Source organism: Lycorma delicatula, chromosome 4 (assembly GCF_047948215.1).
Source record: "Lycorma delicatula isolate Av1 chromosome 4, ASM4794821v1, whole genome shotgun sequence".
Lineage (NCBI taxonomy): Eukaryota > Metazoa > Arthropoda > Insecta > Hemiptera > Fulgoridae > Lycorma > Lycorma delicatula.
Window position 1 is genome coordinate 121,935,327 of NC_134458.1, and position 24,244 is coordinate 121,959,570.

The 24,244-nt window shown below is 29.8% G+C and overlaps 1 protein-coding gene across 2 annotated transcripts; it reads left to right on the forward strand.

The window, feature by feature from the left end:
- The first annotated feature begins 1,782 nt into the window (after window positions 1–1,782).
- Window positions 1,783–22,059, forward strand: LOC142323829 (uncharacterized). Of its 2 annotated transcripts, XM_075364093.1 has the most exons (6): window positions 1,783–2,132; window positions 3,782–3,903; window positions 7,718–7,848; window positions 12,414–12,490; window positions 17,263–17,400; window positions 21,731–22,059. In XM_075364093.1, exons 1-5 carry the CDS (start codon window positions 1,967–1,969, stop codon window positions 17,397–17,399), a joined length of 633 nt encoding a protein of 210 aa, XP_075220208.1. In that variant the 5' UTR covers window positions 1,783–1,966; the 3' UTR covers window position 17,400; window positions 21,731–22,059. The 2 variants fall into 2 exon arrangements, with proteins under 2 accessions (XP_075220208.1, XP_075220207.1); XM_075364092.1 differs by having other exon boundaries at window positions 17,263–22,059.
- Window positions 22,060–24,244: the final 2,185 nt, after the last annotated feature.

Here is a 24,244-nt window from a genome sequence, read left to right on the forward strand (position 1 = left end):
AACAGCAACATTGAAACTAACTTGTAATTTACCACATTTTTCCTTAAAAAAAAAACTGAGATTTGAAACACATTTATAAACTGATCCATTATTGTAAACAGGCCAGTAACTGAGATCTTAAATTCATTTTCTGTTAATATTATTTGCTACCTTAAACATGACTTAAAATCTGAACTTTTAAATTTTCTCCAAAGAAAATAAAACCTAAAACCATACCATTAGTTAATTTATCATCCAAAAATACAAGTATATTTTTGCAATATTGAGTCCATCCTAATACTTCCTAAGAAGAAATGAGATTTAAGTACAAGTTTCTTAGCAAAAATTTAATTAAAAAAATATTAGAAAATACTCAACCTCTATGGAAAAAAACTACAAGAAAATAAATATTATTCTTGACAAGACTTTTAAACAAAATTAACTAATTTGGAAGAAGAAAATAAAAATGTTAAGATAAAATTATCCAATAGGAAAAAGTAGTAGAACTTAGAATTAATAAATTTTTGTTTACTAAGAAATTCAATTTTAAGTTAAAAAAAAACATTCTACTTAAAACAGGGGAAAAAAGTGGTTACTGAGTTTTTTTTACCTGTAACTAATTATACTTCCTTACTAAGAAAGAAAAAGGTGTGCTGGAGAAGAACAGAAATAAGTTCGGTGCTAATGTCAATAATTTAAACAGGTTATGTCTATTTGTCTTTGGTTATTTGTTTATTTGCCACTTTAGTTGAAATAAACTTTAGTTCTTTGCTTCATATTTTGTACTCCATATTAAAATTCTGTTGGATAAGATTGTCTATTCAGCGAAATGTAAATTTAATTTTGTTGTGAAGTGCCACACACAGCATGTGTTATTGTTAGATAGATTTACACATTTTACTCATTGCAATTTGGATCTGCTATGAAAAAAAAAGAAGGTTTCTTCAGCCTGAGGATATCAGTAATAAAGAATTGCAAATGAGTAATGTTCTACAGCTACTACGGGGAAATATTTCTCTAGTTTTTGACTTCAGTGATGGCTAAATATAAACTGGAACATCTAGGCATCTGTTTCTAGGGTAATTCTTTACTAAAACTAACATCCAAGAAGATGAGTACAATTATATGAAAGTGCAAGTTGTTAAAGCCTTTTAAAAGAGTGGCTAATTATTTATAAAAGGTGTAATATTGCACTTTTAAACTCTCATGGTAAAAACTTGCCAAATAAAAGGTTGTACAGATCATAAGTCGTTATTTTTGTTAATGAGTTTAAAAAAAATCCCGAAGTTTTAAATCTGTTAAAAATTAAAAAATGTTATCGCCAAAATATATGATATCGGCCAGTGCATATCATTACACGACAGCTTAGCGAAGACGTACAGAGCTCAATTTCAGATCATAGCTATTAGATCTGTGAAGGCTTTATGCCTGTATGATTTGGTTAAAATGCTCGCGATGCTATAAAATAAACTTTATGTTGCCTATATCTTTGAAATGCCATCGTTCATTTCATTCGACGTATTGATTTTGCTGCGTTATTTGTATATAGTATATATCTTTTTTAAATTTATTTAACCATATATATATATATATATTGATTTGGAAAAGTGATTTTTATAAGCTCATTAAATAAAGTTTTAATTTTAATAAATGTTATGAGAATTAAAATTCTATACATAGGTAAGAAAAATTATTAAACAAAATATTATATATGTTTAAAAAAAAAGATTTACTTATTGCCTTGGACGCGGTATTTAAACAAAGACCGTTGAGAACAAGGAATCTAACAGGCTGTAGCAAATCAAATAGTCGTTACTGGTTCATTTTTTGTTGCGCTGCGAACTTGTTTCTTTGCTAAATTTTTGTTTCTCGTTGAAGTTGATGGTGAAATAATTTAGTCTCCAATAAGTGTTGCTTATGTTTGTTTTTAATTCTCAAGTGTAGCTATGCATAAAGTTTTAATCTAGTTGTAAACTAAAAGTCAAACATGGAAGAGCAAGTTATTACTGCTCACATAAGTACAATTCGAAATTTAAGATTTTCTTCGGGAAATTTGGTTAAGGTATTAGAAGAAATTTGTTTGCAAGAGGAGTTCGAAAAAATAATCTACAGTGCTGTAGACAATAAATCTGAATCGGCTAACAAAGTTTCAGGTTTGTGAAATCAACATGTGTTTACTTTTATAACTGGTATTTCATATAATTTTATGTTTTTAAATAAATTAAGAACTTTTCTTTTTCTATTTTTTATTATGAATTATAATAAATATGTTTTTATAATTATAAAAAAATTAAATATTTAGTTATGCTACTCTAATATTTTGAGAAATTAGTGAGGAAAGGTGGAAAGATGAACAAATATCTTTTTAGAGAATTATAGAATAATTTATACAAAGCCTAAAAATGGACTGCAGAAGTGGGGAAAAAATAGGATTAATGAATAAAAATTAATATTTTGTCTAGTTGGGCTTATTGAGATATGTGATTGTGATAAAAAGTATAAAGGAAAAGAGAGATAGGAATATTTAAAACAGGTAAGTGAAAATGTAGTAATTATGTTGAAGTTAAAAGACTAGCACTCAACAAAAAGAATGGGTAAAGTATAAATCAGCTTTTTTTTATGCTAAAAAAAAGAGAAAAATAGTTCTAATCAAGGAATATCTATGCTTTCCTTTTTTTTATTGAAGAAGTAGAACTAATATTAATACATGTTGCATATAATTAATGGTTAAAATGTATTTGGGTTATAGCTAATGAAAAATGTAATTAAAAAAAAATGTTAGTGAATTGTTCTTTTGATACACAGTCAGCTAATCTATTACTTGTTTGACAAATCAGAATTAAAAAAATGTAATATTAGTTACTGCATTTTCATAATTATCTTCTATTTATATCACAAATGTAAGTGACGTAATAGTTTTTTTATTATGAAAAAGGAAATACATATGTAGCAATCTAAGGATTAACCTTATGCTGTAATTTTCATAGTATAGCCTAATTACATATCATGAGATAATTTATTTTTATTTTATCAGAGAAAAAAATCTGTTTACATTTATATATATAATTTACTAATAATAAATTGGTACTTTTCAAGAAGACACCAGCAGCTGATTTGTAGTTAGTCAGTTAGTTCTTAGATAGTGCCACTGAAAGGAAAAATTAAATAAGTAGTACATATTTTTTCTTTGTAAATACATGCATTGTACTGTAATATCATTAAAATAATACACTGATACTGTAATAATAAAATAGTAAAATAAAGTACAGTAATTTACTCTACAACTTAACAGGAACCTAACCTGTATTTCTGTATTAAATATGAGTCTCAATTTATGTGACTACATTATATACGGAAATGTATGCAGTGCACTGTATAATAAATTTATATAAACAACTAAACATATATATTTATATAAATAAATCTAAAAGTATAAATATAATTGAACAAAACTTAACCTACGCTCACTTTGCTCGCCATCCTTCACTCACTAGTCAAGGTTAGCAAGCGAAGTGAGTGTAGGTTAAGTTTGGTTAGACTATAGTTATAATTATCATTTATTTAATGTATAAAGTTAAACTATAATTTTAATATATTTTTTTTCTCCTTTCAGTGGTGCCTTCTAATAAACAGCTAACTTGCTAACTACAGATCTGCTGTTGGCGTCTTGAAAAAAGTACCAATAAATTTTAGAATATATAAATTTTTGAAAAAGTTAAAATTGACAAATTCTACATTTCAGAAATCTGTTCATTTTATATTAGATATATTAATGTAAATTAATATATGCATTTGCTTACAGATGTGTGTTCCAGACTGAAAGATATTGAATTAAATATTATTGTTAAAAAGGATAAGATTCAGAATTATTTACATAAAATTGATGATTATAATAATAAAATTGGTTTGTTGTCTGAAGAATATGTAAGTACTAAAACACTTCTGTAACAAGACTTTCTTTTATTTAGTTAAGTTTCTTATTATTATTACTATTATCATTACTGATTAGTAAAGTAACTTGACTTTGTTTGCCTCTGTTTATGATAACATTCAGTCAAATATTTATAAAAATAGTTACAGAATCATGGTTTTTATTTATTGTTTTCTTATTACTTGTGAAATGTGTTGTACATATATTTTCCCTCAGTTGGCCCTTTTGCTCCTGTATGATGTAATATCACCAATAGTTTCATCTGACTGGTGATAGGAAGGGTAAAATTGTGCTCAAGGGTGAAAAACCCTTCACGATCTTTTGTGACATTTATTCACTTTTTGCATAATAAAAGCAGTAAGTTTTTTGACATTATTTTTTTTTATAATTTTGTACATAAATTGATGATTGTGCTTAGCTTGTTTTCTTGTAATTATTCATGCTGGCATTATTATTGTTTCTGTCAACATGAACTTTCCTGATAATATTCGTAAGAAAAAAACAACTTGACAGAGACTTTGTAGACTTATCTTTTTAATTTTTAAGTTATTGAAGAAGTTCTGAAGTATTGAAGAAGGGTGCCAACAGCATTTTGCTTCACTGCACATTTTTACCAAAGATCTGAATTCAGCAACAACTATAAAAGAAGAGCTGGTAATCAGGGAGGACATGTAATGGTACTATGAATTTTTCTAAGAAATTTATCAAACAAGTAATAATGCAAAATTTGCTTTATACAAAGAATAAGTCAGATTTTTTTTATAGTAGGTTTTTCATTTTTGTTAGTGTTTTCTGCTATGTGTAGATTAACTCATACATTTAAGTTAATAAAGATTAGAGTATTAAAAAACATCGGAAATCAGCTGATTTCAAAGTCAAGAGTTCTTGGTTCAAATCCTAGTAAAGGCAGTTACTTTCATACAGATTTGAATGCTAGATCGTGGATGCCAGTGTTCTTTAGTGGTTGGGTTTCAATTATCCACACATCTCAGTAATGGTCGACCTGAGACTGTACAAGACTACATTTCATGTACATTCATACATATCATCCTCTGAGGTAATACCTATGGTGGTTCCAGATCCTAAACAGAAAAAGAGAGAGTATTAAAAAAAGGATTTCCACTTAGGAGCTTCATAGAAAGTTTGCTGTCTAGATGAGCCTTCTTTTTCCTTTTTAGCCTCCGGTAACTACCGTTTAGATAATTCTTCAGAGGATGAGTGAGGATGATATGTATGAGTGTAAATGAAGTGTAGTTTGTACATTCTCAGTTCGACCATTCCTGAGATGTGTGGTTAATTGAAACCCAACCACCAAAGAACACTGGTATCCACGATCTAGTATTCAAATCCATGTAAAAATAACTGGCTTTACTAGGACTTGAACGCTCCAAATCAGCTGATTTGGGAAGACGCATTAACCACTAGACCAACTCGGTGGGTTTGTCTAGATGGGCTGGAAATTACTGATGCTGTTATCTTCCAAATTTCAAGGGTGAGACCAATAGTAGCCACCATAGTTTTGAAATGAAAAGTTTTATTTGGATAGAAACACAGAACTTTGTAGAATACTGAAATTTGTTGTGTATATATGTAATGTTCTTTTCTGTGCCTCTCATACATTTATAAAATACATTATGCTAGCAGATTATTTGAAGTTTAATTAACCAACATTAGATTCTAAATGATGCTAGCGGAACAGAGTGGAACACAAGAATGGCGGGAGTTTCAATATTTCTACCTACAGATTGCAGAGCCTGTACAATGTCCCTTGCTGCTGTATCTTTTATTTTCGGGTGGGTTTCATGGGTTATTTAATGGCGGTTATAAATTTTAAGTTTTATTTATGGACAGATTTGATAATTTGCGTTCCTATCCGTATGGACCAGCGTGAAATTTATTTCCTGGGTCTGAGCGTGGGAGACTAAGCTTTTGAGCCTAGTATTCCCAGCGTGTCCCTTCCCTTCAGTCCATTAGCTGAAGTCCTTTTGGTACTAGCAGCTTATGGGCTAGCAAGAATACGCCTACCGGGGCCCTAGTTATTTGGAGGGAGCAGTGCGCCCCCTTTTCTGGAGGGAGTTGCATATGCTGACTGAATTAAGTTGTGGGATGGCGTGGGGTGTTGTTTAGGTTTTATAGTTTTAACAAAATTTAATTGTGAAAACGATCACTTTCGCAGCCGGAATTTTCACAGTTTCCATTTTTAGGTTACACGATTTAGAAGCTTCTAAGCCTGATTTGTAATTTTTTGACGCCCGTACCGTTTCTTCACGGTTTGTCTAATTAAGCATGAGACTGTTTTCTTATACCCTGTGGAGTAGGGTCCTCTTGGCAGATGTTCGGGAGGCACCCTCCCGTACAGTCTGCGTGCCTGTACCACCCCCACCTCGAATACGGTGTGTAGTCCCGCATCATGGTGAAGAGTGGCGTTTCTGATGAACCACGGTACTCCAAATATTGTCTGCAACGCTATGTTTTGGATAGCTTCTAATTTCTTTTGAAGCGTGGAGTTCAACAAAGCTCCCCATGTCAGGTAAGCATGTGTTAGAATCAGCAGGACGTATAGCCGAAAAATGAGCAGTTTGGTTGCCAGTGGATATGGGTTGGCACTGTTCAGTACTGGGTATAGTGAGGTCCTGACAGCCTTTGCCCTTTGGATCACGTATTTAACATATTCTCCTAAGGTAAGCCGTTTATCCAGGACTGCTCCCAGATACTTGACTGTTTTCCCAAAGGGGATTTTTTCTCCTGAGATTTCCAGCTGCCTGGTTGGAGCACGTATCTTGTATGTGAACATCACTACCACTGATTTTTCACCGTTGACCTTGATTCTCCACATATCAAGCCACACCTCTACTAGATCCAACTGCCTTTGGAGTCTGTTGATTGCATAATCTACACTTCTGGATTCATAATAATATGCCGTTTTGTCTGCGTTTAGAGCTGTTTTGACTCCTTCTGGCAGCGGCAGCGGCTATATCTGGTGGAGAAGATCGTTTCCCCTATGTTACAACAAATTGTCGGTCTAGTAAATAAGACCGTATCAATTTAACATAGTGACAGGGAGTCGTATGTGCGAGTTTATATAGCAAGCTGCTATGCCATACTTTGTTAAAGGCTTTAGCCACATTTAGAAAAATGGTTGCAGTTACCACCTTTCTGTTTTGGCCTCCTACAAGACTGTTGATAAATGACGCTAGCAGCATATGTAGTAGTAATAGTATAAATTATACTTTTCTTCTGTATTTATTTCTTCACTACTTTTACTTTTGTATTTGTTAATCTTTGTTATTCACTATAGATTGATGTTTCTATAATGTATAAAAATTCATGTTTGATGATTGATTCTTGCTCTTTGATAACAGTATTCAATTAATACAGTGTACTGTTATTGTGTGATTTTATTTATATATTTTTTTAAATTGTCATGGTTAGAAGAATTGATATATTACAGTGTTAACATGGAGTTAAAGGAGAAAAGTGGTTCTAGTGGACAACTATTATTTTTGAGACCTACCCGTGTTCTTGCTGGTTTTTATACATATACAATTTATGTAAAATATAGATATAGTTTTAATTTTTTTTTTTATCTGATAATTGCAAGAGAATATATTCTGTTTGTCATATTTCCATTATTTCAAATGATTTCAATCAAATAAACTACTTGTGTTATATATATTTAGATATGGTGTATGTGATATGTGGAGTTGGTTCCACCTACCTGTGGTATGACTTTTATCTACTGATATGAATAGAAATTTGTAAGCCTGTTCTTTTTCTGTTTTTAAAGTTTTTTTTTTTTTTTTCTAGTGTATATTAAATGAAAGAAAAATGGAAGTATTTAAAAAAAAGGCTCATTTGGAAATAAGATATAATTATTTATTATTACATTCACGTAATACAATTAATCGACGGGATGTTGAGAAACATAATGATATTAGGTACGTTTTTAATATTGTTTATATATTACACATAATTTATTAATTATTGATAGTCAAGGAGTTTGGAATATTTAGAAATTTAATTGGGTTTGATATATTCAAAACTTATATACAAGGTGTGTTCAAAAAGTAATGAGAATTTTAAAATTTTGCAGGTTGTAAAAATCAGGATAATTGGGCTACAATTCTCTGGATTTTTTTGTTGTTTTATTTGTAAACATGTCTGAACAGTATCTGTACATTTTTAGCGACATTGGATGTTTAGTCTATTGTCAGCTGTCAAAAGGATAACACGTGTTTTGGTACGATCGGCGATTTTTATTTGTATAAATAATGGATCGGAGAATTTGTATTAAATTTTGCTATAAGAATGGAATAAAGTGTAGCAATGTTTTAAAAATATTAAATATTGCTTTTGGTGAGTCTGCTATGAGTAAAGCAAGGGTGTAAGAGTGGTATAAGTGTTTCCAAGAAGGTCGTGAAGACGTTGAAGATGATGAGTGCCTTAGACGCCCCAGCACATCAGTAACCGATGAAAAAGTGAAAGAAATGATCGCCGAATCACACTCAGTCGCTGATGATGTTGGGATACCAATTGGCTCATGCCATGAAATTTTTTTGGATGTTTTGGTTTTGAAACGTGTGACAGAAAAATTTTGTCCAAAATTGTTGAATTTGGAACAAAAACAGCGATGAATGGAAGTTGCTCGGGAGCCACTAAATGAAGTCAACAATGATGCAGAACTACTGAAACGTGTCATAACAGGTGATGAAACATGGGCTTACGGATATGATGTTGAAACTAAGGCTCAGTCGTCCCAGTGGAGGCATTCTGGTTCACCAAGACCGAAAAAAGCTCAACTGGTACAGTTGAATGTGAAGGTTATGCTCACCATGTTCTTAGATTTTAACGACATAGTGCATCATGACTTCTTGAAGTTCAACGCTGTTTGCGTGAAGCAATCTGAAAAAAAACATCCGGATTTGTGGTGAAATAATTCATAGCTTTTGCACCACAATAATGCCCCTGTTCACACTTCATTACTTGTTCGTCAATTTTTAGCCAAAAACAACACTGTAACGATACCCCAGCTGCCATATTCACCAGACTTGATCCCCATCTGACTTTTTCCATTCCCAAAAATAAAGAAAACCTTAAAAGGCTGTCGTTTTTTACAAGCATAGAAGAGATTAAAAGCGAATAGCTGAAAGAGCTAAACATAATTCCAATGATCGAGTTCCAGTAGTGTTTTAGGGATTGGAAAGTGTTCACGTAAGTAAATAATATCTAATGGAGACTATTTTGAAGGGGATAACATTAATGTAGATGAATAAATAAAATTCTTTTAAAAAAACAAAAATTCTTGTTACTTTTTGAACATACCTCGTGTATATGTTTATTATAAGTATTTCTTAATTTATTGCATTTTTATTTAAATTAATATGAAAAGTATTAGTTTTACTGATTTATTTTGTGTGAGTGAAAGCCAAATTGTTAGAAACTGTCAACATAACCAAGACTGTGAAATATATTGACTAAAATAGGTTAAGTAGAAGAAACTGGTTTCTAACTGAAAACCCAAAAGCTGGTTTCTATAGGTGTTGAAAATATCAATTTTGATCCACTAATGGACAATAAGTTGTTTTCAAGAAAATTATAATAGCTACTAATGAAGTTTATATTCAGCCAACCTTCCTGTAGCAAGATGTGATCCATTCTTATTATATGTCCTTTATGAAACAATAGTTGAAGTTTGGATAAATGTGATAGGCTGTAACTAATTATGCCTTTATGAGTCAGATATATTTTATTTTTTAGGAAATTATCAGTGTAAGACTACGGAAGTTGACCTTTGTTGGATAGATTTTTAGGTCCCATGAGATAAGTGTATGATTTTTTTAAAGTTTCTGGTAATGTTTTAATTTTCTAATTAAATAGAATGTGATTCTTTACAATATCTCTACTTAGAATAAAGTTGAAGACAAACTCTACTTTTTCATAAAAACATTTTGTTTTCAAGTTAAGATTTTGTCTTTTCACAGTTTAGGTATTCAGTCAGTTTTTTAAGGTATTTTCTTCAGTACAGGCCAAAGTATGCTCAGACTATTTTGTACAGATTAATGTGATTTTGATTGAACTTTATGTCTTAAAAACAAGGAAGTTCGAAAGATTTTCAGAAACTTCAAAAAACTACAAAATATGTTGACATACCTACACAAAATGGTCTCTCGAAAAACTATGATAAATCCTATAAGAAAATAATGCATGTTTTCTTCTCTGATTTCAGTAAATATGTAAATTTTACAAACAATTTTTATATTATATTTGGGATTTGATCCTGAATAATTTATGGATTTGGAATTATCTAGAAAACCTTTATAATTTTCATTATATAAATATAAATAAATAACTTGATCCACCAAGTACAGTATAAAATTAAATTAGGTAGGGTGACACTTTCCTTGTATCATTATATACACATGAGTACTTTCACAATTTTCTTGCATCTTCAGTTGATCCATTCTTTTAATTTTTCATGTAAAATTACATATTATAAATATACAACATTAGCAAAATAAAATCTTGATGCATTCAATGAAACAAAATTTGTTATAACGTTGGATATAAACTTTAAAATCAATTCAAATCAAAATGGGATTAAAGTTAAATTTTTTTTTCCATTTATGTGTGTGTGTTTGGGTGGATGTGGGTGCGCGCATATTATAGTACAGAGGAATACGAGTTAAAATTGACTTTAAAAAAAAAGTTCATTATATGAGTAATATTTCACACCTAACATTGCTGAAGTTTTTAGTGCCTTCTTTTTGCAATGATTACTATTTTTTGAAGTTGAAATTTCTTCTTGTGATGATGTCATAACATCATCACATTATGTCTTGCTATGACGTTTGACATAAAAAATTGAAACTTAGAATATGATTAAATTAATATGTACTGAGATTTAAAAGCTGTTTATAATAATGTTGATAATTGTGTCCTATACTATAAGAATTTAATCGCTGAGTCAGTAGGTTGCTCAAGTTAGCTGAATGGAATAGCTTATATTAGCGAATATATTTTTTAGAAACCGAAACCCTGCACCATTACAATCCATTGCTTTAACAAAATTTTTGAATAAACCTAGCTTAATGTATATATTGATGGAAGATAAACTTTTCTGGATTTACTAATGCCTGACTAACTGCATTCTTCTATCCTGCAGTCAGTACCTCTGTCTTTGGCAACTGCTTTTTTATGTACTGGTTATTCCTATCCCTGCTGTCCCACTCACACAAAAACCAATAGAACTTAGTGTATCCGAGTTGCAGTCCAAGTAAATGCGCTATTACTTTCAGATCTCCACAAATATGCTATAAAAATTTCTCATATTAAATCCGGCTTAAAACAAGTTTCATATTTTCATAAGACCTCTTCATGTGAATAGAGTATGCTAATGGTATTGATGGGTATTTATTTCCAATGTGAAGTAGAACAGCTTTCAAACTAAGCTTTGGTGAGTCAATAAAAAGTTACCATTCATCAAGATGGTGCATATGTCCCAAATGTCCAATAAAAAGTTACCATTCATCAAGATGGTGCATATGTCCCAAATGTCCAATAAAAAGTGTCCACATACTACAGTATACTAAGTTACATTAATAAAGACACAGAAAGCACTTATTTTAGTGTTTGGTTGTAAAAGATGCAATCCTTTCAGTCTTGATGCCAGTATCTTTGCTTGATTCTTTGATAAATTTAGATTAAGAACCAGATCATTTAATTCTGACATTAATTGAATGGGATTCAGTATATCTATTTTCTAAAAAGTCTGGATCTCTTTCTTCATTATCTGATATGTCAGCATAAGATTCAACATCTTCATCTAAGTTCCGTGTTTCTAGTGGTAATGGAATTGGAAGCTCTTGGCTACTTGGCAGCAGCCGCATGGCAGAGGGAATATCAGGGTATTTAAATGTACATCTAGTTTTAGCTGTTATCCCAGATATCTTTATTACACAAAAATAACAGTCTGTGGTAATCCTTCGGTTCTCCCAAACTACAAATATAAAAGCCAGCTACAAAACTGAATTTTACACACACAAGAACTCGTACTTGAATGAGAATTAAAAATATTTCTCTAGTCTGCATGACAATTTATAAGTAAATATAGTAACAACAGAAATAATTAATGAATTGATGGTATGTTTAAAGTAATATAAAAACGAAGAATGAATCATATTCTTGTTCATTTTAATTATTGTATAAATAATTAACATTATGACTAATGTCTAACAAATCAATGTGAACAACAATTAAGGGGCTGTAATAAATAAACAAAAGCTATTTAGTTGATAAATAATATAAAAAAATATTTTCACAAAATCTTATGCTTATGGAGTTCATGCGTGATACTACCTGATAATAAGAATGGTAGTTACAAAAAAATTAAGCCTGATAGAAGAATTTAGATTTCCTATTTGAAATCAGCATGAAAAATACTATAAGAATCAGTTATTTACTCTCATTTAACAAAATCATTGTTATTTATTGCTTATTTTTGCAGATTGAGAGCAAATACATTCAAAAATGTAACTGGAGTGAAATTTGATTATACTGTTAAAGGAAAGAGCGTAGAAGGATGTATCCTTTTCAATACTTTATATTAATAAACTAATTGTAATGTATAGTGATATTAAAAGTATTGCAAGATTTATTTTACTTATTTTGAAATTAAGTTTTAAAGGTTAATAGAATTGAAATAAAGGTAAAAACTTTATTCAGTTAACACAGTCATTAAAGCAAGAACACTAAATAAATTTACATTTTGGCATAAATATGTTAAAAGATGTGTTAATGTTGCCTGAAATGGTTACAAGATTAAATAAAATCACACTATTAAAACATTTGAATGGTGAAACATATGTGTTTTACTCTGCTTTTATACTGTCAAAACACAAAGTATTGAAAAGTGTACTAATTCAATACTTTATTAACAAAGTTAGTGTATAATAACAACTTTGTCTTAATTTATTTTTTTAAATTGTATAAATTAAAAAAAAATTATTTTAATAAATAATCTCGGTGAGGTTTTTCATTCAGCATTTTATTAGAGCAGTGTCTTGCCATTTTTTTACTTGCACTTGATATTAAAAACCGTGCTTTTTCTACCTCCTTTTTTAAGGCAGATGAAGAAAGTAATTTATTGTAGAATCACCTTAATGTAAAATCAAAATTAAATTATTTACCTACTCTTAAATGCATGAAGAGATTCTTAAATTTAGTGCATTTAAACATATTCTTAGTTGTGATACAATTCAGAATTGTATTGTAGTATCGTTACTAAGAACAAAATTTTTGTAGATTAATTGCATAAGTATTATGTTCATTCTGAATGAAGGGGAAGGACATTTGACATATTTTTTTTAAGTGTTGTAAGGTTTTTTTATAACTCATTAATTCTTTAAAGAAAAAAAAACATCAATTTTAAACTGATCTAGCCATCCATTACTACAAGCAAAATCTTAGTGTCCTTGATTAATAGCAAATTTTTTAGGATCCCTTTAGAAATATGCCTTTATTTTAAGTTACATGAAGAAAGGCATCTCAGTTTAATCATCCAGAAAGTCCCATTTTTTATCGTGGTGAAACCTTATATTTTTCAAAAGCTATAAAATTTGTTTACATATTCCCACTCATAAGCTTTGAATCTATGCGATTGTGAATTATTAATAAAAAAGAAAACAGCATTCTTAATTCTGTTATAATTCTTCCAAATCGTTGAGAGTAGATAAAGATATTTCTTTTTTATGTGCATCAGCATTTGATTGTCTTTCTTTCAGTTAAAAAAATCAAAAATCCTTCACTTGCTATGAGGACTTCATTTTTAATATGCTTGTTAATAAAATTAAACATCAGTAAAAAAGTTAAGTTGAATTAATAATTAAATCACAACTAGTAAAATTAAACTTATTGATGACATTTAGTATGAAAATGCAAACCCACCGGGTTGGTCTAGTGGTTAACACGTCTTCCCAAATCAGCTGATTTGGAAGTCGAGAGTTACAGCGTTCAAGTCCTAGTAAAGCCAGTTATTTTTACACGGATTTGAATACTAAATCGTGGATACCGGTGTTCTTTGGTGGTTGGGTTTCAATTAACCACACATCTCAGGAATGGTCGAACTGAGAATGTACAAGACTACACTCATACATTTCATCCTCTGAAGAATTATCTAAACGGTAGTTACCTAAGGAGGCTAAACAGGAAAAAGAAAGAAAGTATGAAAATGCAACATGAGTGAATTTATCCCTGGATTGGGGTATTAAATGAAATAATTTAATTCCAGTTTTCCTTAGAGCTTAATCGCTGATATGTTACTTCTGTTTTTTCTGGTTGACAGGCTTAATGATGTTCACTCTGATGATGTCTCACGATGCAATTTTTACTAAATAATATTCTATGAAAATGTAATCTGTAGATTATATATGTATATTTTGAAATTATGTAGGCAAGTTTTTTTTTATTGCATATTTAACAGGAAAGGTGATTTTCTTGTTAAAAAATAAATTTTCTAAATCGTTACCTTATTAGAATTAAGCATAGTTAACGTTATTAACAAATAAAACCAGTCATTTTTTTTTTTTATAACTTGCTTTTACCAGGTTTTTTGTTTGTGTTTGTTTAATCTAGAAAAATATATTTAATGTTGAAATATTAGTATCCTATTGAAATGAATGGTTATGTGTATATAAATCTGTTTATAAAACATTTCTGTGCTCCGGAGGTATACTACACTGTCCATTTTTAATGAAATTGAGTTTTTTACACTATGTTATATTTCATTTTTTGCTTTTTCTGGTGATATTCTGGAGTATGTTCAGATCCTAATATTAACAGAAATAAGACTCCTTAAACACTATGAGGTTCTATTAATTGTAGTATAGAGCATCATATGCATATATTTTTTCATTCTGAACTGAGAGAAGTCTGTTTTTACACTGTATGCATATGATGTTCTGTACTACTGAAAAGGAATTATGTATGGAACACCATATGCATAAAATGTTGTTATTCAGCATATTTCTTCAATAACTAACTGAGAGTCATTACTCACAAGAAAAAATTAAGAGAACATTTTTTGGCCCAGACATGCCTTTTTTTGAGTTTTGCAAAGAAAACCAAGTATCCTAAGAAAATGTAGTAAAATAATAGTTGTACAGTGATAGTTTTAATATAAAATTTAATATTTAAACCACCATCTTCTGATTCATGCAATACCTATGATTGTTTTGATGCTAAAATTCTAAGTGCCCACAAGAAAAACCTGCACAAGAAAAAGAGCAGTTACATAATGAATGTGATTTGCACATTGCAGATTCTACAATGTGGTTTAATTTAAAAACTGCTGATATGGTGGCAGCAAAAGGAAACTAGGATAGATTTTTAACAGTAGATCTTCAAAAAATGCTAGCCAGCATCAGTCTTAACAAACTGTATTAATTTTTGTAAGAAAAATTATGAACCTTCAATTTCACCATTAATGATGATTCAAATAACTCTGCATCATGTATGATGTGGGATGTGTCAGAGGGAGGAAATGAGATAGTGTCTTGCATCCTAAAGCGGGTTGATCTGAATATATCAAATTCTACAGTAAAAGAACTGACAATTTGGTCTGACAACTGCTTCAGCCAAAATAAAAATCTTATAGTTATGTGCTTTTCTTCATACTTTATAAGTATCTGCAAATTTAACATATTAGCCAAAAGTTTTTACCAAAAGGTCACACACATGTGGAAGCAGATACAGTCCATGCTTTAATAGAAAGAAAAAGATAAAAAAATGAGTTCATTGACCATATTAACACCATGTGACAGGCAACAGTTTATCCAATCATGTTCAAAAAAGTATTCTGTGACTAATGTGGGAACTACATGATTTTAAAGACTTCAAATCTCAGTATAACGATTTCCTTATTACCTTTTGTTTCCAACCTTATATTAATAAACTCACATTTCAGTAATTGAAAAGTGTTTTTGTACAGGTTAAGACAAGAAAATATTGGTTCGCTTTACATGAAGTTCTCTTTTGATGAAAATGAATTTGTTGAAGTTAACTGCCAAAGAAACATAAGAAAAGACTATATTGCATTTTCTGAAGCATTAAGTACAATATCAGATAATCCGATACCTATTTCAGTTCAGAAATATAAAGATCTCATATCTCTTTTAGACTTCTTACTGATTGAATGGCATACATTCTACAGAGGACTCCAGTCAAAAAAAAAAAAAAATGCTGAAGATTTTCCTCCAGAGGAAAAGAAGATTGCACAATTAATAAGAATATGACAACATTTTGATTGAAATCATCAAACATTCTACTTTACTACTAGGTTATAAATTTTTGTTAATTTGATAAAACAATTTTTGAGTGTTATTGTGTAATTTTTTTAGTAGTAATTGATTATAATTTGATATAATACCTTGTTAAGACAGTAAATAATGCTTTTTTTAATTCTAATTTTTTAATTCTAATATTCTTTTATGCATTAGTTAATTATTTTAGAGTTGTGTTTTTGTGTAGGATTGGATATTTGTGATTTGAGTTGTGTTGGATTATTGTTATAGTGTCCTGTTTTTTAATCTTTTTCATTTTTTAAAAGTTTTTATTTTAATCCTAATAATTTCAGTGGAAAAAACTGAATTTTTTCATGTAGTTAATTTCTTTGTTAAAATAATCTTTTAAGGTTATTTTTTTTAATTTTTTAACATTTTTAATAATACATTATTAACTTATAAAGTAAGGTATTTAAAAGGGTAATCACCTTTAATATTTTTTTCATGCATAAGGTAATTAATTAGTATTTTATATTGTCATTTACAATAAAACTAGTAATTTTGTAGTCTCTTTTTACACTTTTAAGTATTTTAGTATCATAAATATTTTTTTTGAAAATGGGAGACACTGAACTTCAAATCTGTTTTACTCGTTCAATAAAAAATATTTTATAGTACAGTTAATTTCCTTTTATTAAATAAACAAATTTTACATACGTTTTAATGTGTTTTCTTTGGCATTAATACATTTCACATAGTGTAGCAAAAGATTTGTACATCGAGAGGTATAAAATACCATGTCCAATTTTCCAACTAGAAAATGAAAATTTTCATTTGATTAAATATACATACATAGAATGTATTGGAATGAGCAATTATCGGTAAAAATATTTTAAAGCAATAAAAAGCTGAAAGAAGAATTCACAAAATACTACATTTTAAAACTTCAAATGACTCTTGTAAAACCATGAAAATGGCACATTTTGTAGTACACCTCCAAGGCACAGATTTAGAGTTGTTTATTATTTTTATTTGTGTGCAGATTGAATTGTTTGTATTCCTTAATATTTTCTAAAGTTGTTATTAACAGGAAGCGTCTAAAATGGTTTAAATTTGATTTTTCAACATACAGTGAAGAAATGCTATGGAAACTTATATATAAGATTTCTGGTGGTAATGACTGGCCAAGATTGAAATCCATTGAAGATAATTAATGTAAATTACTTTAAAGATAATATTTGTTTATAATTATATTAGTATATTATTTTTTTGCTATATATTTTACACTACCTTGTGAATAATAATTCAGTAATTGTTTACACTATAGCGGATTCATGAAATATTGAATTTTTGAGTATCAATTTATAACATTTTGTTAACTGCTATAGGATGCACAGAATTTGTCTTGTTACTGGATTGAGGCATGTTTAATATATACAAGGTTTGTAAATAAAGTAATGAGACTGGTTCAGAAAAACTTTTTATTTACAATCCAATTATACATGGACTTTATCATCTTCAAAATAGTTCTCTTGGGAAGCCATGCGATGCTTCAAACGGTTTTCTCACTTTTTATGGCAGTGTTGGAATTCAGAAACTGGAATATCCTTCAGATGGTCGGTTACATTTTTTTTGTTTTCTACTGTTCCAAAATGGTGTATTTTGAGGTGTTTTTTTGAAGTTGGGAACAGGAAAAAGTCGCAGGGACTCAAAGTCAGCTGAATAAGGTGGTTGAGGAACTACAGTTGTCTTTGGTGGCTGGTCTCACGTGAGCAACTCTTTTCCACAGTCTTTCAAGAATTGTTTTCCGCAGGTCAAATTCAATTGTTATGCAATCATTCTGACAGTTAGTCACCAGTTGTACCATATCAAGTCTGATTCACTCAACACTGTCATCACTTTTTGACGTTAACGGTCTTCCAGAGCGTGGATCATTTGCAACTGATTCCCAGCCATCTGAAAACACTTCAACAGCTTTAAAACACCTAAAAACTTGGGCTTGTGACAGATCGTCATATCCATACGCCCTTTTTAATTTTGAAAAGTTTTACTTTATTCTCACAGAGTTTAACACAACTTGATTGCACAACGTTGCTCATAATTAGTATCGCTCAATTTTATAATGCACAACAAAAACTTGTTTCATGAAAAGTTTGTTTATGTCTCACGTGGCAACAATAGACTAAAAATATTAATACCTAATATAAATTGGTTGTTTATATAACCATATGTTTACTAGTAACCTTTTAGCATTGCTATTTTAGCAGCCAAAAAACTAGTCTCATTACTTTATTTACAGACTCGTACATCATAGCATGTGTGCCTTATACAAACATTCATTAAAAATGTATATATGAAGAAACTGTGGTAAAAATCTATATTTTAAGAACAATATTATTGAAGATTTATATTAAAAAGTCATAACTATTGGCACATTAAATCACTAGTTTATTTATTACTAACCCCTACATAGTTTTTATGAATTGTTCATCTGTTTAACAGTTTCTTTTGGGTCTTTAGAATTTAATTTTAGAACACCTATCATTATATTAAACCACTTTTGTATTAAGTTTAGACTATATTCTCATTTCTCATTTTTTACTTTAGGTTCAATTAAAGAATTAGTTATAGATGTATCACTCATATATGAGATTGGATTATTGTAGCTTGTGTGTGATATATATTTAGATATATGAATACGGTGAATAATTTTTTATTAAAAAAAGTAATAAGGTTACATAGAATTCAATTTAATCTCCTTCAAAGTACTGTCCTTGGTTAGCAATGCACTTATCCCAATGTGACTCCATGACTGGAGGCATTTCTGGAAGATGTCTTTCGGAAGGGTTTTCAGCTGCTGGGTCGTGGCCCTCTCAATGTCAGCAATGGTGTCAAAACGTTTTCCTTTAAGCACAGTTTTAATTTTTGGGAAGAGCCAAAAGTCGCATGGTGCTAAATCCGGTGAGTATGGCGGATGTGGACAGACAGGAACACTTTTTTCGGCCTAAAACTCGCGAATGAGAAGCAAGGTGTGACAAGACGCGTTGTCGTGGTGAAGAAGGAAGCCATTGGTCCATTTTTCTGGTCGCTTTCTTCGTACGTTGTTTTGCTTTGAACGGATCCATATGAGATGTTAAGGTCTTATGATAGCTCTCGAATAGTCATTCGCCTGTTTGAATGAACCATTGTTTCCACTTTTTGCACATTTTCAACTGTTTTTGAGGTTACTGGATGTTCCACACGCTGCTCGTCTTCAACAGACTCATTTCCGTTTTTAAATCGGTCATACCACTTGTACAGTCTTCAAAGTTACCACATTATCGCCGTACACCGATTCTAACATTTCTTGAGCTTCTTTGGCACTCTTTTGCAACTTAAAACAAAACTTAATGTTAATGCGTTGTTCAAAATCCATGTTGCGCGACAGACACGATAAACACACTCTAGCGGCTCTGGCAGCTGACTGGTAAACTTGAATGTGTTACAACTTGTCCCTGCCTGTCTCATTTGATCACGCTATTGGACAGATTACAGCATATGAATGTAGCGTAGGCAGTTGCCGCTATAAAAATTCATTCACCGTATTTTTTTATCACACCTCGTATTACATATTGATGCTGATAGCTTTTATAGATTCAACAGGCTTTAATTTTTATTTTAGGTTATAAAACTCTATGGCTATGTATATACAGGGATCCCTTGATTTATGCAGTTAATTCATCTCTGAAAATTGTCGTGTAAATCGAAACTGTTTTCTCAAAAAAAGTATATAGTACACTGCTGTACTATTGTACAGTGTAGTATCTGTACGTGTACATATTTAGTAGACTAAATTTATAATTCATTTTGCAGGTAGAAGATGCAGAATTTTTAAACAATTTGGCTGAACAGGCTTTAATTAATAAAATATAAATTGAATTCATACAGTAAATATGATTACATACAATACAATGTTGTAGAAACAAAGTAAAAAATATAAGAATAATAAAGTACAAAAGAAAAATCGTAATACAGTGCAGTATAGTATTATTAAAAAAATAGTTAACTTAAAATAAACATGTATAGACCTAAATACAATAAGGAATACTAAAAAAAACTTGTGATTTAGTTCAGCTTTCAAATAACTGTTCAGTTTACTTTGCTTTACTGATAGTTGCAACTGATCTAGCACCATCTTGTAGCATTTCGTATCACCTAATAGTCCAATAGTCCATTTACATCTTGTGTACTTCAGCATATGGCGTTCTTTTGCGATTAAAGTACATTTAGGTATCTTTTCCAAAAAATTGCCGTTTCATCAACATTAAATAGTTGCTGTGATGGGTATCCTCCTTCTTTCATAGTAATTTATATATATATTTTGAATTTTTCGGGTTCTTCATTTGCACTGGCTGCTTCACCTTGAATCAAAATGTTATGCAGGTTTGAACGTTTTTTTAAATTTTCAAACTATCCTTTGTTTGCATTGAATGGGTTGATATCTTCAGCATGGTATTTAGTTATTATAATAGTGCATACAAACTTAACGCTCTTTCATGAATAACAATAGTTGTTACAGGAATACGACGTTGAGTACAATCTTCTATGAAAATGTTCAATAGTTTTTAAAGTTCAACCATTAAAGGAGATTGTAAATAAGACATTCATGAAGCCTGAAAAGGAAAAGCATTTTTTCCAGCAATCATAATTGTATCCTTATTTTTAATTATTGAACAAACTGTTGATTCGACAAGGCCAATATGATTTGTGATATCAATGTTATGTAAACCATCATGTTTTTTTATCACCTCCAACTTTGTCTCAAGAGTGATAGTATTCCTTTTCATTCCCATACATTTAAGGTCAGACATAGTTAAAAACAGGAAAAATATAAAATAAAAAGGTAATATGTAAATAATTCACAATAAAATCCTAAAATATCTCGCACAATAAATTACAAATATTGTACGTAATATAGCCTTTGTATCACGCTTTGAACACAAACCGATCAGAATTATATACTGCACAGTAATTAACATAAGACAGTATAATACAACTCTAATCTCTGAAATGTGATAATTAAAATGTTTATAAACCAAACACTTTAGTATTACCAACGTAACACACTTCAGTATGCTATTATTGAAAGGGAAAACCTGCTTCATTTTTTATTGCATTAGTATTGTTTACTGAAAAACCTTTTTAAGAATTCTTTCATGAATATTATTTTATACCTTATATACAGTAATTAAAAAAAAAAAATTGAAACTAGACCTGCATTAAGTCAAGGGACAGCATTATAAAATCAACTGTGCAAATTCAAAATCGTGTAATCAAATTGCATTAAACCAAGGGATTACTGTATAAGTTTATTTAGGGAGGCTGAATTGACTTAGAAAAAAATTATTATAATATTATTTTCATTATCATTACTATTTTAAAATTCCAGAACTGATCTAAAGAAGCTGTTTTTTATAGTGCGTTTAGAAAGTTGCTGAGTACTGGAATTATTCAACTGTAAACTTTTTTAATTATTACTGTGTATTTTTATCTCATTATTTTATAGAAACAGATAATACAGTAACTGGAATAATTTATAAAAGATGTAAAAATGACCTCCAACATCAATACAACACTGCATATTTTCAAGCATATACTGCATACTACACAGTGACTTTCTGAATGCAGTGTATTTATATGCAGTTGAAATCTCCATAAATGTGCTGAAAAGATGAGAATTTGTTTGCAGTGTATAGCTTATATTATTTTTATAACATTTTTAATTATATTTATAGTTATTATTGTTAGTAACATGATTTTATTAAAGTTTTTATATATTGTTTTAACTACAAAGAATTTGTAATAATAAATAATTTTTATTTAAATATTTTTTTAATGTAATTTTTGTTATTCTTCTGTTTTTTTTTCTTTTTTGTAATCCTATGGTATACCAAAGGATATCTTCACTGATGCATTCAGTTACTTCATCTTACCTTTACAGGTAAGTAAAGTGGCCATTTTACCTTTATATTCTGATAAGTTAACTTCTAAATTATGGATATTTATCCAATCCATCCAGGATGTGTCACCAAAAGAAACGAGCCATGTTGGGGAAAGTTACAAAAATAAAATTACACATAGCTCGTTTTTGCCAAAAGAATATTGGACTTTATTTTTAACAGAATGAAAATCAAAATTATATAATCATGTTCATAAAAACAAAAATGCATAAATACATTATTACATATTATTGTTTCGTTAAGACAAATGCTTTGCACAAAATCTCCTTGTGCGATATTCATATACAACAATCCTTAAATAAAAGTATAAGTAAACTTAATACCTTGAATATTTCTTTTACATACACACAGTATATAATAACAATACAGAATATAATAATAATATCTTATTATTTAACAGAGGATTACCTTAATATTTAGTAGACAATTACTGTTTTTTTGTTAATGAAAAACGATATCTTCATACTCACTGGCACAGAATGTAATCTGGACTATCATAATAGAAAGTTTAACAGACAATTAGTGTAGAATGAAGAACATTAATAACTTGATATTCACTTAACGCAAGATGTTATCTGGATTATCATAACAAAGAGTTTAACGGACGATTACTGTAGAATGAAAAACATTGACATTTTGATATTCACTTGCACAACATATAATCTCACAATCTTGGATTTTATATATGTCTACATAAGTTCCTTTAAGTTAATATTTTATCATACAATTATAGAGAAGAGAAAGCACAGACATAATGTTTAAAGGATCTTTAACATACAATAAAAAGATTCATTGTTGAAGAATATGTGTAATTTACTTGTTAACTGCATGAAGTGTAAACTTTGACTAAACATTATTAGAATTGTAAGACGTACTAATGATTCTTCGAATGATGGTCAGAGACTTTGATCGGAGAGAGACGGCCAGAGAGAAACAGACTGCCTGAGAGAGAAACTGCGAGAGAAAGACACACTTCATGAGTTTTGTTGTTTTATAATTTTCCAAATTACGTCTGCATCACAATTAAACATTTTAAAAATTGATTGTTTACTGATTAAACAACCATACTGCTCCATTATTGTCACCACGTAAAGAAGATCCATAAGAAAGATTCTATTAAATGCGACCTTGCTTATTGGTTTCTTCTTTTACTTTTTACTCTTCAGTTTCCATGATTCTACTTCTTGTGATATTCCAGGTGTTTGTTAGGTATGCAGTTTACTTTCCTAGGCAGTGAATGAATTATTTATAAATAAATACATTTTGTAAGAAATAGAAATAACAGTGGCAATTCGACCCTTATGTGTTGGCAAAAATTAATGATATTTCGCTGACTAGAATATTTGCATTGCTGTCGGAGTTTACCAAAACATATTACTTACCAAAATAAATATATTTTATTGTTTTATTCTATACCAGCTGAAGTGTAATAAATATTACATAAACAATACATTTTGATTATTTACATATTCAAACTGTATGTTACCAAATAGCTCTAAAACGTGTGTTATGTTAATTAACATTATACATGTGCCTTAGTTCTGTTTTGGAAGTTAGATATTTTGAGTTAAGAGTAACTTTTAAGCATTGTAGATGTAGATGAGATTGCGTAAATTTTAATAGTCTTACCATGATGTTCTCAAAATGTATTCTATGCCCAGAGTGGCAGTGAATGGTTGTAGGGGTACATCCATTCTGCTAAAGTACAGTATGGTCTCCAGGAACATTTGTTTTTGGAATCTGGAATTATATAACAATTTACTGTTTTTTATATAGAATTTGTAAGTAGTTTAAGTGTATAATGTGTTTCTGAGATACTGTGTTATGTAAAGCAATATTTAAGGAATAAATCATTATTGTTTTTTAGCAGCACCTATAGAATCTTTAAGTGCCAGGAGGCACTTAAAGTAGTGACTAGTTGAATTATATAATTCAACGTTGTTAAAAAATTATGTAGTTAAGTCTTGATCATGATCCCATGAGGATGTCAAATATATTAAAATAAAAGTGCAAAGATTACTGTCTCTTTATTATTATTATTATTATGCTTTTACGGCCAA